At 36.1% G+C, this 14,660-nt stretch overlaps 1 protein-coding gene across 2 annotated transcripts in view; it reads right to left on the minus strand.

Annotated features, from left to right (window-relative positions):
* Positions 1 to 14,660, minus strand: part of LOC111148967 (methyl-CpG binding domain protein 5) — a 205,030-nt gene that overhangs the window by 35,357 nt on the left and 155,013 nt on the right. For both annotated transcript variants that reach the window (XM_022505930.1, XM_022505853.1), the window contains exon 7: positions 8,542 to 10,677. In XM_022505930.1, coding sequence (XP_022361638.1) covers positions 8,542 to 10,677 — 2,136 coding nt within the window. The remainder of the gene's footprint in view (positions 1 to 8,541; positions 10,678 to 14,660) is intronic.

Consider the following 14,660-nt stretch of genomic DNA (forward strand, 5'->3'; position numbering starts at 1 on the left):
CAGGAAGTTAAAATCCCCTTACTGAGGAAAAGGTCCATCCCCAAGTACACTGAGTTCTTCAAGTCACTCAGTCATGCTTGGGGTCATCCAAAGAGGACCTTGAATTTTTATATTTGGAGCAAAATTGGAGCTTACTTATTTCTGAGCCACTTAATCTTGCATAGGCACTCTCTGGCAAAACTACTTCATAGCTCTGCATAAAAACCATATGGTCTCTTGAAGCATGTGGGGAAAAATGTTTTCTTAAAGCTGAAATATTTTCCCTAGCCAAGATGTTTAGTGCTTAAACTAATGGAAGGGACAGCTAAGTTTTTTCGTTTTCTTTTCTTTTCTTTTTTTTTTTTTAAACAAACTATTCACTAAACATTTAGCAGTTAAACAACTAAAAGGCAGCTGGAGCCTGGAACAAGTTAGTAAGCTGGAGAAGTCGTTTAATTGGAAAAAATGACTATTTTACACCAGCCAGCAGCACCATGAACTGGCATAATTTCTCTTTCTCATTGTCTGTTGTTTTTAATGAAGTAGGAGATAAGATTGGAAAGCCACTCAAACTTTCCTGGCGTGAGATCACGTGCCCACACACCCAATCGGAGACTGAAGTAAACCAGGACAATCAGGCAACGGCAGTGGTAGCTTGTCCAGTGGGGTAAATTTCTAGATATAAACGGTACTCTGTCCCCACATGTAATTTATGATGTGTGTGTGTGTGTGTGTGTATGTCTGTACATACTTAAATAGCACCAGTAAATTTTTTTCTTAGGATTTTGAGAGGATATTTTCCTACAATTACTAGTTTCATTCTTAAGGTCTTTTCTTGCTTCATTAAAAAAAATTTTGCTTTTAAAAATAAAGGTAATATCTACCATTTTAGATTTATTTCTCTTCCTTGTTACTGATATTCTTTAAGAAAAGTCGTGTTTATGTTATGCTAAACACTTCTTGGTCAGCTCTGAAGTATTAATATTGTTGTACACATCTCTGCATGTGCAGAGATGGCAAATGAACAAATATGTTTTTTTAAAAAAGTCATTATACCAGTTTGATCTATATTTCTAATTTAGAATAAATATTACTTTATGTTAGAAAACTTTTTTTCTAAGTCAATATGCCCAAATTCTAAGTTAATATGCCCCAATACTAATTTTTATCCATAAAAAATTCAAGAACTAAGAAATGAGTCAAAAAAAAGATATGCTTTCACCATTTGACCTTTATCATTTGCTTTGCCAAGTGTACTTTAAATGCAAACAAGGTCAATGGTAATCCTTAATAAAAATGAATGCTTGTAGAAGCAAGAGAAAACATCATGCCCTAGTGAGTCTAATAAATATAATTCACTCTTCAATCCCATGGAAATAGTAAAATCTTCTCCTCTATACTTAAAGGATTGATTTAAAAAAATAAATAGAAAGATAACTTGTATGCGAAGTCTAGATCTTCCAACAAGACGTTATTTTAATGGCATGGTATATGTATGTACAAAAATACATCGATTTCTATCCTCAGGTAAATTCCTAGCATTTCTTTACCAGAAGTAGGCAGGAAGACCTAGGGACTAGTGGCTATTTGTTTCCTAAAAGGAAGGGGGGAGGGACCCCAAACCAAAGCACTCAAAGAGAAGAGGGGGAGGGGATTGATAGTAGCATCTTAGAAAATGCTCTCCACCATTAAGAGGGCAAACCCTCTGGGAAGGAGAAAAACCAGTGGAAGGGATGCAGCTTGAATACTGGAATATATCTGTTTCATCATCAAGATCAGTCTTGTGGTGCTAATGGAGTCAGACAAAAAAAAAAGAGAGAGATGTGTTTTTTTTTTTTTGTTTTTTGTTTTTTTTTTTTTGCTACTGATCATTTGTTTCCCTTCTTAACACTTAGAATCACTCTGAAAACTGTTAGAATAAATGCAAAAATGCTTGAGATTTTCCATTGTTTATTCAACCCAGTTTTGGATTTTCTTACAAATGCTTCCTATAACGTTTTAAAAAATATGTATTTAAGGAAACAAATATTGAGAAATGAGGTTAAATCCCTTGCTTGTTGGGATATCTGCTGTCTGAATATGGGGGTAGAGTCACAGGTAAAATGCTTCAATATTCCATTCGGAAGTTCTAGCTCCTTATTTTGTTTAACGAGCAGAGCAAACTGAGTTTCTGAGTTATAAATACAGTTAACTTTGTATTCTTCCATTGTATACTTTATCTGTAGTGCTAAAACAGTGCTTAGCACATACTAGGTACTCAACAAATATTTGCTGAGTTAATTATCTCAGGAATATTTTAAGACAAATTAGACCTATTTGGGTCTGCAAAACCAATTTAGCATGGTCCAATGATTATATTTTGATCAATGAAATAAAAAAATAAAAGAATACATTGTATAACTAGGGTATTATTTTGTGTAAGCTGTTATGTATGAGTGCTGGGTCATGTTCCATTAGTGGGTAATAAAATCATTTCAGTGGGTCATGACTGTTTCAGAGAAAGAAAATAGAGTAAGACAGGATAAGACAGAATGGGATCAAAAAGATCAGAGTGCATCACATATGATAAGAGTTTTTTTTAAGGAAACTTGTTTTGTATTAAAAACATGCATCTAGTGGATTATAATGCAAGTTAATTTCTCACTGTAGAAGGCAGTACCAAAAGATTGAAAAACATTGCTTTAGAACCAGACCTCTGGGTTGCTCAACTGTGGGGAAGATTCTATGGAGTTGTGGTCCAGGAAACATATCTATCAGGTTATCTAGTATGAGAGGTGTCCTGTGGAGTTGTGCAGCACAAGAGTCCAGCTCTAGGGCCTCTGTGATAAATATACTCCCTTATACCTGTACGCATGGGTCTTGGACAGATACTCTGAAATTTCCTGGAGCAGCTCTCCCCTAAGAGTACCTCAGCAACTCCTTCAGACTGCTGTTACTTAGTTCCATTTTTAATCTGTAAGAAGGTGAGTTGTTGCTTTGAATTTTCAAGAAGTATAATTCTTACAAAATAATGTTTACTCTATTCTTTGCTTGACTGGCATTAATGTGTTTGATATAAGTTCCTATAAAGGACGAGCTCTACGATTTTATTTATCCAGTACTACCTGCATGTAGAAATGAAATGTTTTGATGATACCACAGAAATATTTTTAAGCATAATTTTAATGAGTGAAATTCTTGTAGAGTTAACACTTACTGCCTAGAGTTTGGGTACTTTTAAAGCTGCGTCAATGTTTTCGGACCACTTGATTTTAGTAAATAGTAGTTTAGGCATGTCCTAGAGAACTCAAGAATTTCTAGTGACTTCATTAAGTGAGTTCAGTGTATTGCAATGGAATAAAATTCTCCCAATGTGCACACTGGGGCAATTTATTTCTTGAAAGGTACAGAATAGATCATTGAATCAGCAAACATATCACACCACTCTGGGTTCTGTTTTCACCTTTGATTATACAGACTCCGTGTCTAAAGTCAAACATATTTCAACTCCTTTTGTTCACAAGGAAACATTAAACCTGGAATATGTAAACAAAACAAGGGGTGTAACCCTGATCATAGGAAACCTTCTTAAACAGCAAGACATTGTTGTGAAAATATCTTACAGCAAAGAAGACATGGCTCATATTGCAAAAACTTAACTGAAAGAACAGACATAGATTTTTATCACACAATCAAGAATTTAATAGAGTTTTGGTATTTGGTTAAAAAACAGAGCAGAAGGCAACTCTGAACCTAGAAGCCTTGTGCATCAGATGAGGGATAAAATCTAAGTATTTAAAAATGTGGGTGGAAATACTTTTAATAGCAACTATTATTTATTCAGTCACAACCTTAAAGGAGCCTTTGCCCTTCTCCCCTCTGCATTATTCCCTGTAAGACTAAGAAATTTCTTCTACACAAACTTCCCATATCCTGAGACGGCTAACTTATACAGTATAATCCATCCTTGATCATTTTTAATCCCATAATCTTTTTGCACCTGTAGCTTCAAAAGTAGGGAATGACAATTTCCCTTTATTTATTTATTTATTTATTGTTTATTAACTTATTTTTACTGGCATGTTCTGAGAATAAATACATAGAACAAAAAACCAAGCTCATTACTTTGCAGTCTTTTATCCAAAGTGTTTTTTGTGGTCTCTATTTCATTTTCTTATACCTACCATATTAATAGCTGTACTGAGTTTCAATCAAATGTATTCTGCGCTGAAAGAAAAACACGTTCTTTTCCAAAGTTTTAAAAAAATTTATAAATATCCATGAGCATATATTTATTCATAGGTTTATTTATATTCTTGTTAGTCAATATATCTCTTTAAGAGTTAAGGCAAATCAATGTTTGAATTATTTTCTCTTCTGGTACAAATTCATGCTCTGCCTCTTCAGAGGATTCTATTTTCATGTGGTTAGAAGAGTTGATTAAATATTTTTTATTAGAAAAAATAAAAGAATATAAAAGGGGTTTAAAGTGAAAAAGCTGTACTTCATGATTATCACCATAGAGAAGGTGAGGTTTAGTTATTAAGTTGGTGAGCAAAGTCGTCTAAATCTTTTTTGGTTCTTCGAAAATTGTGAAAAACCACAGGCCACATGGACACTGACAGAACTCGGTCCTTGTCAGAGGCCAGGGTTCCTGGCATGCGTGGTTTTGTTCTCTGGCCAGCAAGTGGGCAGCAGGCAGGAGGCACGGGCCTGGTAAAATTTGCCAGGCAAGGGCACTTGCTTCTGGATTCCTCCCTAAACCAAATCACCACAGGACACGTGCTGGAACCATTGAAATGCTAAAACGTGGCTCTCTTCGTAAATGGAAAGTTGCTTTAAATGTACACTACTGATGGATTTCAGAACATACCTGCATTCAGCAGTTTGAATGTTTGGACTGAGACTCAGGAACTTTGGGGTTTGGTTGCCAGATCCATCAGAGCTTTGCTTTACAACTTGAGGAATGTCAGCAAGTATCCTATCGGTCATTTTCTAAATCTGTTACATGGAAATATTAAACTTTACTTGTAATTTGAGGTCCAAAAAGTTAATAGAAACCTGTAAATGTTACAATGCAAAGTGTTCAGAGAGCTTTCATGGGAAGGCAATTTCAAAACACCAAATAGAATTAATAAAGCCTTGTATAGTCTTAAATTTTAGAAAGATTTTCTCAGCATTTTATATTTTTTTATCCGATTTTTTCTTCTTTTTTTTTTTTACTACCTCTGCCTCCAATTCCCATATTTGAGATGTAATACATTTTTAAGTATGTCCCATGGAATTCACATATAGGCCTTAAAAAAAAATCAGTGTTTGGATTGTTTATAATAGAAAAACTCTTTAGAAGACGTTTCTGAAAATAAATTACCAATCAAATTAAGTGTTCTCAGAGCAGGTGATTTCTTCTCTTAATTGAAGCCTTACTGTAACAATTTTGAGCTGTTTAGGAGAGTGGGAAAAGGCACTGGATTGAGCCGGTCGCTTGAGTTCTGTCCAGGCTCCGTCACCACAGAGAAGAGCAGGACCATGTTCTTGTGGGGCTCTTTCCCCCTCATTGTGTTATCATGCTTGGAAGGGCAGAACTAGTACCTGCATAGTTGCCTCCTTCAAAGATCTACTGACATATCACTCACTAGGAAACACATTCTGATCTGATTAAAAGAAGTGATAAAATCCATTAATAAAAAGGTCACCAAATGTGACTCACAAATGAGGGGCAGTTCTCTTGATAAGTTTGGATATTTCATCTGTGTTGATACAAATATCCCAATCTCATTATACACTATGATACCAGAGTCCAGAGAGAAGGCAAAAATAACTTTTGTCTAAAAGTGCATCAAAATTTACAAACGTGGCTTTTAATATACACTGATGTGCTTTAATTCCTGACCTGTTGGGTATTTTTAAAGATTTTGTCAGTGAAAACAGCATTTTTGACTACTCAATATTTTAGATGAAGAACTTACACAGCTTGGAAGAAAATGGATTTTAGAATCAGATGAACCTGAGTTCAAATCTTAACTTAGTTACGCATAGTCTCGGACAGTTATTTACGTTCTCCGATCCTCAGTTGCTCATTTCTAAAATGGGGGCAATAATACCGTATACTTTGGGAAACTACACAAATCAGAAATAATATAGGTAAATAAGCTGGCACATACTAGGTACTTGATATCTATAAGCAACATTTTAAGAATAAAATGCATTTTTCTTCTGATGTCTTACTGGTATGCTAGGAATACCTAGCTGAACTTACAGAGATAGCTGTGACTGCCATCAGCTAGCTCACTCTTCATGACTAGCCTTGGTACTTATCTGATGGATGAATAAGTGTCAGAGTAAATAAATATTTAGGCTAAGCAATTATAATGACAGTACATTTAGCTGACACAGTTTACTGTGTATCAAAAAGAAACATGGCATTAGAGACCTCTTAAATATTCAACTCATCAAAAGAGTTACATTAATTAGTAAATCTACCCATTTTCACAACCCACTGCACATCAGATCTACGTACATTAATTAGTATTTAATTTTATTAGGTTTCATATTTTAAAAATTCTTACTGACCTAGATTTTTGTCAAGGAAATGCTTTCTGTTAGCTTACACAGGATTGGTCGCATCCATATCATTACTAGACATTTATTTTTGTCCCATTTATCTATTTCTATGCTAACACTCTTCTAATATTAATAAATTTCAACCTGTGTGTTTTACACTCCCAGCGCTGGCAATCCAGATCTGATGCTTTACAGAGGTTCATGGAACAAGAAAATACATGTCCAAGACTACATAAAATAAGTCTATAAACTTAACATTCAGAAGAAACAAAAATATAAATAAGTGTTGGTCTTTTCCATTATGGATAAATTGAAATACATCATTAATAAAATATATACACTTTGCAATATGAACTCAGACCTGAAACAAAGTAAGTTGAGGTAAGGGGTATCAATTATGTAAAGATATATAATACAAGGAGACTAACAATGTCTCATCTAAACGACTGAAGGCATGCTTAATAAATACGGTGTATCTTAAAATAGTTATGGATTTTAGGTGGCTTTAATCTTCTAAAAGCGTAAGATTAAATTTTCACTTGTGTGGAATTATTTGAAAAAGAACATGAGTCATTGAAAAGTTGGAAGCCCCTTTGGAACAAGGATCCTGTTAAACACATAGAAAATAGTTTCATGAGATTCTTTAGATTAAGAATATCAAGAAGGCACTAATCATTTCGATTATCTTCTCCACCATATATTGTTTTTCACACAAGAGGATCAACGAGCAGTTCTTCAGGAAACACTGACATCCAGACATAAAACATAACACAAGTTGTGGAGGATGGCAGGTTTAAGTAGTGACACCAGGAAGGAAAACACTGGATTTTACTATCAGCAACACAGGCTTGTGGGTTCTAATGCTTTTCCAGCATGATGGTATATTACAGTCTATACATATCTACAAAATAGCTTATTAGTAAAAGCCTCAGCAATTTCCTCATCTCCAGTAGCCATCTGGTCTGCAAAGCCCACTGTTTTCATATCTGAGTAATACTGTCTCTATCATTATCTTTTGTTTCCTCCCTGTCATTTCCTATAAACCTCTCAGAAAATCCTTAGTGTTGGGTTTTGGGTATTCTTTCTACTCTTTTCATGGTCAGATTTTCTGATGTCTCGATGAATTCACCTCTTTAGTGCTTCTTTACTGATTTTTATAACAATTTCTGGTAACTCTATTGCACAAAACACAGTTCATTCTAATGTGTCTACTTTTAAATAAATTTGTCTCCTTCATTATAGCAGATGAAGAGATAGAATAAATTTGGGTTCAAAACCTTAATGTCAACGGTAAAAATAATGGTTAACTTCTACAAGAAAACTATAAAACAATTTCAAGATCAAAAATTCTGGAAATCAGGTTTTCAAGCCTTTTTTTTATTAGAAAACTTAAATTATTACCTTTTTTAAAAGGGAGGAGCCAATATCCACTTTTGAATTTTCTCAAACAAATAATAATAAAGGATAGCAAACTAGGATAAGAGAACACATTAGAAGGCAGCTTTCTACTTCATAAAACTTCTAGTTACCTTTTCCTATCCATTCACCTATTTCTGGTCAGCAGCAAGAACAAAAAAAATCCATTTATTTTTGCCTTTTTGGGTTTTCCAAGATGAGCGTCATTTACCTGAATACAAACAAAAGCTAGGGGAAACGACTTTTGTGTTGGCATAGACCAAGTAAGTACATGTCTCACGAACCAGGAAACCCTGCCTTCTATGGCTTCTTTTGCAGTTTAGAGTCCAATGGTTATAAAACCAACTGAAAGTCAAACAAAATTCAAAATGACACAGATCGACAACAAATAACGGAAACATATGGAATCCCCTTGCTTGTTCTTTTTTTCTAATAGACAAATCCCTAGCATTCTGTAAATAAAATTATAAATACTAAAGAAATGATGACAATTTCACAACAGGGAAAGGATCATTTCTTATCATAATAAATATTTTGGTACAAATTTTAAAAAAAGTAGAAAAGTTTAGTACCTTGGGGTACTTTTTTCTAATAAAACCATACCTGCTTCAGAACTTGTTTGATTATAGCTGCTAACAATGCTGTTTGGTATCACTGGAGTGGAGGACGTTGAAATTCTTGACTGAGGTGGATTGGGATGTAATGAATTTCCTAAAGCCATGCCCGACTGACTGAGCATCCCACAGTTCCCGCTAGCCTGAATCTGATTTATTAAACCTGCAAGATGGTGGTTTGGGACTGGACTGTTACTGTGAACAAAGTTAGTGTTTGCATTGTGGCAGTGCACGGCTTCCCCTCTCAAAGGTATGGTCTGTGTCAGTGAATTCTGAAGAGCACTGGAGTTCATATTGGGATCTGTAAAATGCAGCTGGTTAGCAGAGCAAGGCAAAGCAGTATTTGAGCCCCCACAACCCGGGGTACTATTGCTACTCAAGTGAGAGCTTTGACAACTCATAGACTGTAGTAACTGAGACATTGAACTGATGGGAAAGGAACCCTGACCCTGCTTTCTTAGCAAGTCGGGTCCAGGTTTAGGAACTGCAGAACTATCCATTTGAGACTGTCTGAGCAAACTCAACACTGTGGTAGGTGGCTGTTTTCTTTTCCGCAATGAGTCTTTTTGCTGAGACATCAGCTTATCTCTTAGTGCTGCTCGACCACTTTGCCCTTCTCCTGTCGGGAGAAGCATGTTGGCAGTAGGAGGGAACATGGTGTTTAAAGTGCTATGTCCTTCAGTGTTGCCACTGCCAGCAACAGCTCCAGAATTGCTACTGCTGCTACAGTTGTTACCAGCAAGTTTGTTTTGATTTGCTAGCTGTGCTTTGGCTGCTGCTGAGAGTAAACTACTTGCTGGAAAGGAGGCAGCATTGTGCTGGTTCAAGATCTGATTTAAAGGCATTCCCAGCAAACCAGGCTGACTCTTTACAGAACCACTTCCTGCAGATGCAGTAGGAAAAGCTGCACTGCTTGGGGTATTTAGTACATTACTCATTCCAGCAATTAATGGGTTAGGGATATCCTTGTACTGATGATGTCCATCGGACTTGGTAGAAGGGCTTGATGGCATTGATGGCCTTGGGGACCCTATCGTTGACCTTGGTGACCTGGGTGGAACCTTAATACCACTACAAGTGGCCTGGGGTCCTAGAGGTGGCATCATGAAATTTCCGTGATCTGATGATGTGGAAGATGAGCGTGATCTTTGGGGCGATGCCTCAATCCTTCCAATTCCAGTCCCCATCATGTGCACTGGGGATGTCACTGGAGAAGGGGACAGGGAGGTTGAAGCTGAATGCTGAACTCTTTGTATGTGACTCCCATGATTCATATGACCAGGTTTTACGGTTGGCAAAGGGAGATTACTTGGCAAAGGAACAACAGCAGGAGGCATGCTTACATTCATCACAGGTACCTGAGAGTGGACATTTGAATGGAAACTAGTTGGATTAATGATAACAGGGTTCTGATTCACTGGTTTACTAGGAATAGGGTCAAGAATGCCAAGTGGATCTTTCTCGGATGTTAATGGCTTTTTCTGAAGAGCACAAGAAGGTGGAGGAGGGGGAGGTGGGCCTTGGGGTGGTTTGTGGTGGAACATTGCTCGTGGTATTTCCATATTAGTTGAAAAATTACACATTGGTTTTTTCATTACTGGACTCTTTGTAGTCAAGGTTGGGGAAAGAGGTATATTAGTCCTTCCAGCCATTGCACAGGATGACTGTACAGGAGAACCATGTAGCATTACCGACGGTGGAGAAAGAGGAGTCCTACTCAAGTGAATAGGACTAGAATTGGGAGCTCCATGAAAACCAGGATTACTTCTTGTGAAAACATCTGGGCTTCCTAGTGGGTCAGTCCTTGGAGAGATTGAGCCATCTCCATATATCTGGGAACCTGACGATGCTGGGCTGGGTAGGCCTCCATGGCTGCCACGGAATGGAGATTTCTGTCCGTGTTCACTGCTGCCCAATCTCTGCCGGGGGTAGACGGGGTGGAGTTCTTGTTGCTGGCTTCCAGGCAATTCTTGTACATATAGCCTTCCCATGGCATTTGATGATCCAATCATTAACTTGAAAGGATTCTTACATTCAGGCATTACAGAATTTGTAATTCCTTCATGCGACTTATTTCTTACGGATCTTGGAGTTGCTGCCCGTGAAGGTACTACTGGAGTTGCATCTGATGTGAAAGACAAACAAAAATTCTGTTAGTGGTCTCAGTTCTTTTGTGTTGGCATGGGTGGAGGGAAGGAAAGGAGGAACTGAGGAAGGGAAGGCATCTGGAATAGAAATTTGCAAACAGAAGCTGTGACTCTATGCAATTAAAAAAAAAAGTTCTGTGCTCTAGAGTAAACTTCGATGGAAAAAACACACATTATTCTCTCTCAGTTGACCAAAAGTTCTCAATAACTGGTCATTATGTTTGTTTACTTTTTATCAGTTGAGAAAGGATGGGGATTTGAATCAGTATATACTCATATTAGCCATTCTAATATTTATAATGTGAAAAATCAAGATTGACAGCCTCTATGGAAATGGTGATGTTACTATCCTGTCGGATTTGAATTTTTTAAGAACATGCTTACAATAGAAAATTATAATCTGGGGTTCCTGAGTGGCTCAGTCATTAAGTGACTGCCTTTGGCTCAGGTCATGATTCCAGGGTCCTGGGATCGAGTCCTGCATCAGGCTCCCCGCTCAGTGGGGAGTCTGCTTCTCCCTCTCTCACCCATCATGCTTATGTTCCCTCGCTCACTATGTCTCTCTCTGTGTCAAATAAATACATAAAAAAAAGAAAAAGAAAATTATAATCTGTATGGCATATTTTCTTGTAATTTAAATACATTGCTTTTTAAAAATATTTAAATTTGATTAGCCAACATACAGTCCACTGGTTTTTGGTGTAGTATTTAGTGATTTGTTAGTTGTGTATTGCATTGCTATTTTCACCAGAAAATTTGTTACCCTATGCATCTTTCTGTTACCTTACTAAAACTTGCTCAGGACAGCAAAGAAAACTCTTCCTTATCTCAACATTCTCACTGTGAGAGCAAAAGAGCCTTAACTTTCGTGAATTAAGTGAATGGGATTTTGAATCTTTTAAAATGGGAATGATAACAAACAACAGCTAAGTGCAGTGATACTGCAATCATGTTTAGCTTCTTCAAGTCTGTAGCAATATTGTAACAAAATTATAACAGATCTAGAATATTGCAATTCCTTTGCCCTTGATAAGCCATTATTGTAAAAACAGCCTTAGGTAACAACCAACTTAGGTAAAAGACTGTGATTCTTTTATTAGGACAGAATTCCTATGCAAAATTTACTCAGAATGCTAAAATCTTCACTACTGCGTTCCAACTGAGTATTCTCTTTTTATAGCAAGCATTGCTCCCTCCCTGGCTTTTTGGAATCCCTTCAGTTCTTTTGGAGATCGGACAGAATATAGGCAACAAAAGCAAGCCTGCTCATCATACAGAATTTTCATTCTATCATGTCAGAATTCTAGGTTTAAGTTTTTTAGCCCCTGAGGATGTTTAACAATTTACAAAGTTGTGCCTTCTAAAACAGATGGCAAATAAAATCAGCTTCATATGCCAATTCCCATCAACTGGTGGTGGCTGCTTAGTGAGCTAGGTCCAAAGGATGTTGCACCCTGGCTGGGCTCTGTGAGAAAATGTCAGTGAGTCCATTACAGGCACAGGTGATGAAAGTGGTACTATTTATACTATATATTGGCCACCCCAATTCTGAGGCTAGCAATATATTAGCAAGTATACTTGGGTTCACTTGGAATCAGAGGTATATTTACTTAAATGGATAATCACACACTTAAGATAAATATAGTTCTCCTACCTGCTAGACAGTATACAGGTAAAATTGTATCATTACAATTTTTTTAAAGATTTTTATTTATTTATTTATTTGACAGAGAGAGAGAGAGAGAGAGAGAGATCACAGGTAGGCAGAGAGAGAGAGAGAGGGAAGCAGGCTCTCTGCTGAGCAGAGAGCCAGATGTGGGGCTTGATCTCAGGACTCTGAGATCATGACCTGAGCTGAAGGTAGAGTCTTAACCCACTGAGCCACCCGGGCACCCCTCATACAATTTCTAAGACAGTGGTTCTCAACCTGAGGTATACAGAAGTCTAGGTAGGTTGCATTAAAGAAATTAGAGAATGAAGTGAATATATATTCTTCTTGGAAAAGTGGGCTTTCTGTTTCTGGCACAGTAAAGATTATTTGATATCTGCAAATATAAAGATATTTGGTTTCTGCACATAATATATGAAAAGTTGAGAACCAATGATACAAGAGAATTGCAGAAGATAAACCCAACTGAACTTATTTTCTTGTTAAAGACAGAACTTTAAAGTTTATAGTTAAAGAAATAATATATGGAAAATATTTGGGGCATTGCACCTAGCATCTAGTGAGAGCACAGTTGTCTATATTAACATCATTAGCATTATTATGTGATGAACTGTATCCTTATTAGTAACAAAACCACTGAGTTATGTCTTTTTTTGGTTATTTCTATAATTACGTACAGTTCAATGTTTAAAAATACAGACACTGGCATTCTTATATTCAACAGAATTTAGAAAACAGCTGTGGTTTGGAAAGGATTTCTCCCATACCTGGGGAAAAATAGTTACCATCTTTAAAGTGATAGGAATACTGAATAAACAAACAAAAGTCATGCTGATGTTGTGTTATACTTAGCAACTGAAGTATTACAAGAGTTGGCAAACGGAAATGCTGGGCACTTATCAAGTGCTTTCAATAGAAGACCTTTCAAAATAAGAGACAGAAACTGAATATATCCTCATATATGTAAAATGAAGAGGAGTGAAAAGTACTACTTGAGTCTCCTTAACTTTTATTTAAATACCAACCCTATAATACAGTTGAATATTAGGAAATTAAAATAAATGCTATGTCTGAAGCTAGTAAAAGGATAGCGATTAATCCAATAAAGCATATGATTTTAAAAGGGGATGGAGATATACCTCTTATACCTATACTGGTTAAAGATTTACCTTTAATTTCAATAATGAAACTTGTATGTATAGGGTATGACAAAGGACCTAGATCAAGATTCTGCTAGGGTCATTAAAAAAGTGACAAGGGAGACTTTGTAGAAAGAGGTAAAATTGATATAATGTGATATGAGAATGGTAGCAGATATATGCAAGGTAATATGCAAAACGAAAACATAGTTTTATCAAGGTGGCAAGATAATGATAAATTTCAGAGAATTTATTACTATTAAATATGTCTTTAAATTGTTGCAATATCTTTGAATTTTAAAAAATGTAGCTCATTAAAAGAAAAAGAAAAATTCCCTAAAAAAAAATTTTTTTTAACATACCTTAGTGGAGAAATTTTTCTGATCATTCCTGTTAAAGTTCAAAGTTTGGAAGGTTATTGAAGAGGAGTTCTCTGTTAATAACTGCCAAATTTGTCTCTTCCTGCTCTCTTCACATGAGTTCTAAGTGTGACTCTTTAATTACCTGTATGATGTCACAACTGCTCCTCTTTGTATCTAAAGCTGGTAGTAATTTGGCCTCAACTTACCTATGCAAATTTAATCTTTCACTCAATTCAGATGAGTTTCCACATCATCTCTTAATTATGCTATACTCATACTGAATAAGAATTTTCTTATTCCCCTCAGATGTCCAAATCTTACTATTTTCCGGGGCTGGTTCAAATCTGAGGTCTACCGTAAAACCTCCTCTGATCATTACAAGTTATATTCATTGTTCCTATTTTTCAGAACTCTGAGAACAGAATCGCTTATTCTTCATAAACAAATGCTTTGGTGCTCAGCCATATTTTATCTTGAATTATTACTCAACTGTTAAGTTGACTCTAATATTTTGGAGAGAGCTCACATCCTAATTCACACAAAAAGTTTCTGGGTCTCAAAGTATTTTTTACATCTTAAATGTAAAAAATTATATACATATTTTTTACAGATTACAGATTAGTTAAAAGGGAAAATTTACCACAAATTACAGATTAGTTATAAAGGGAAAAGTTACCTTAACAATGGAGAAATTGGATATACATAACTTTACCAAGCACTCAAGCTTAATGTCATCAACATGGGATAAATTGATATTCTGTATCTCCTAATGATATAACATCACCCATGCA

This window comes from Enhydra lutris, unplaced genomic scaffold (genome assembly GCF_002288905.1).
Source record: "Enhydra lutris kenyoni isolate GAN:26980312 unplaced genomic scaffold, ASM228890v2 scaffoldscaffold1, whole genome shotgun sequence".
NCBI classification, from domain to species: Eukaryota; Metazoa; Chordata; class Mammalia; order Carnivora; family Mustelidae; genus Enhydra; species Enhydra lutris.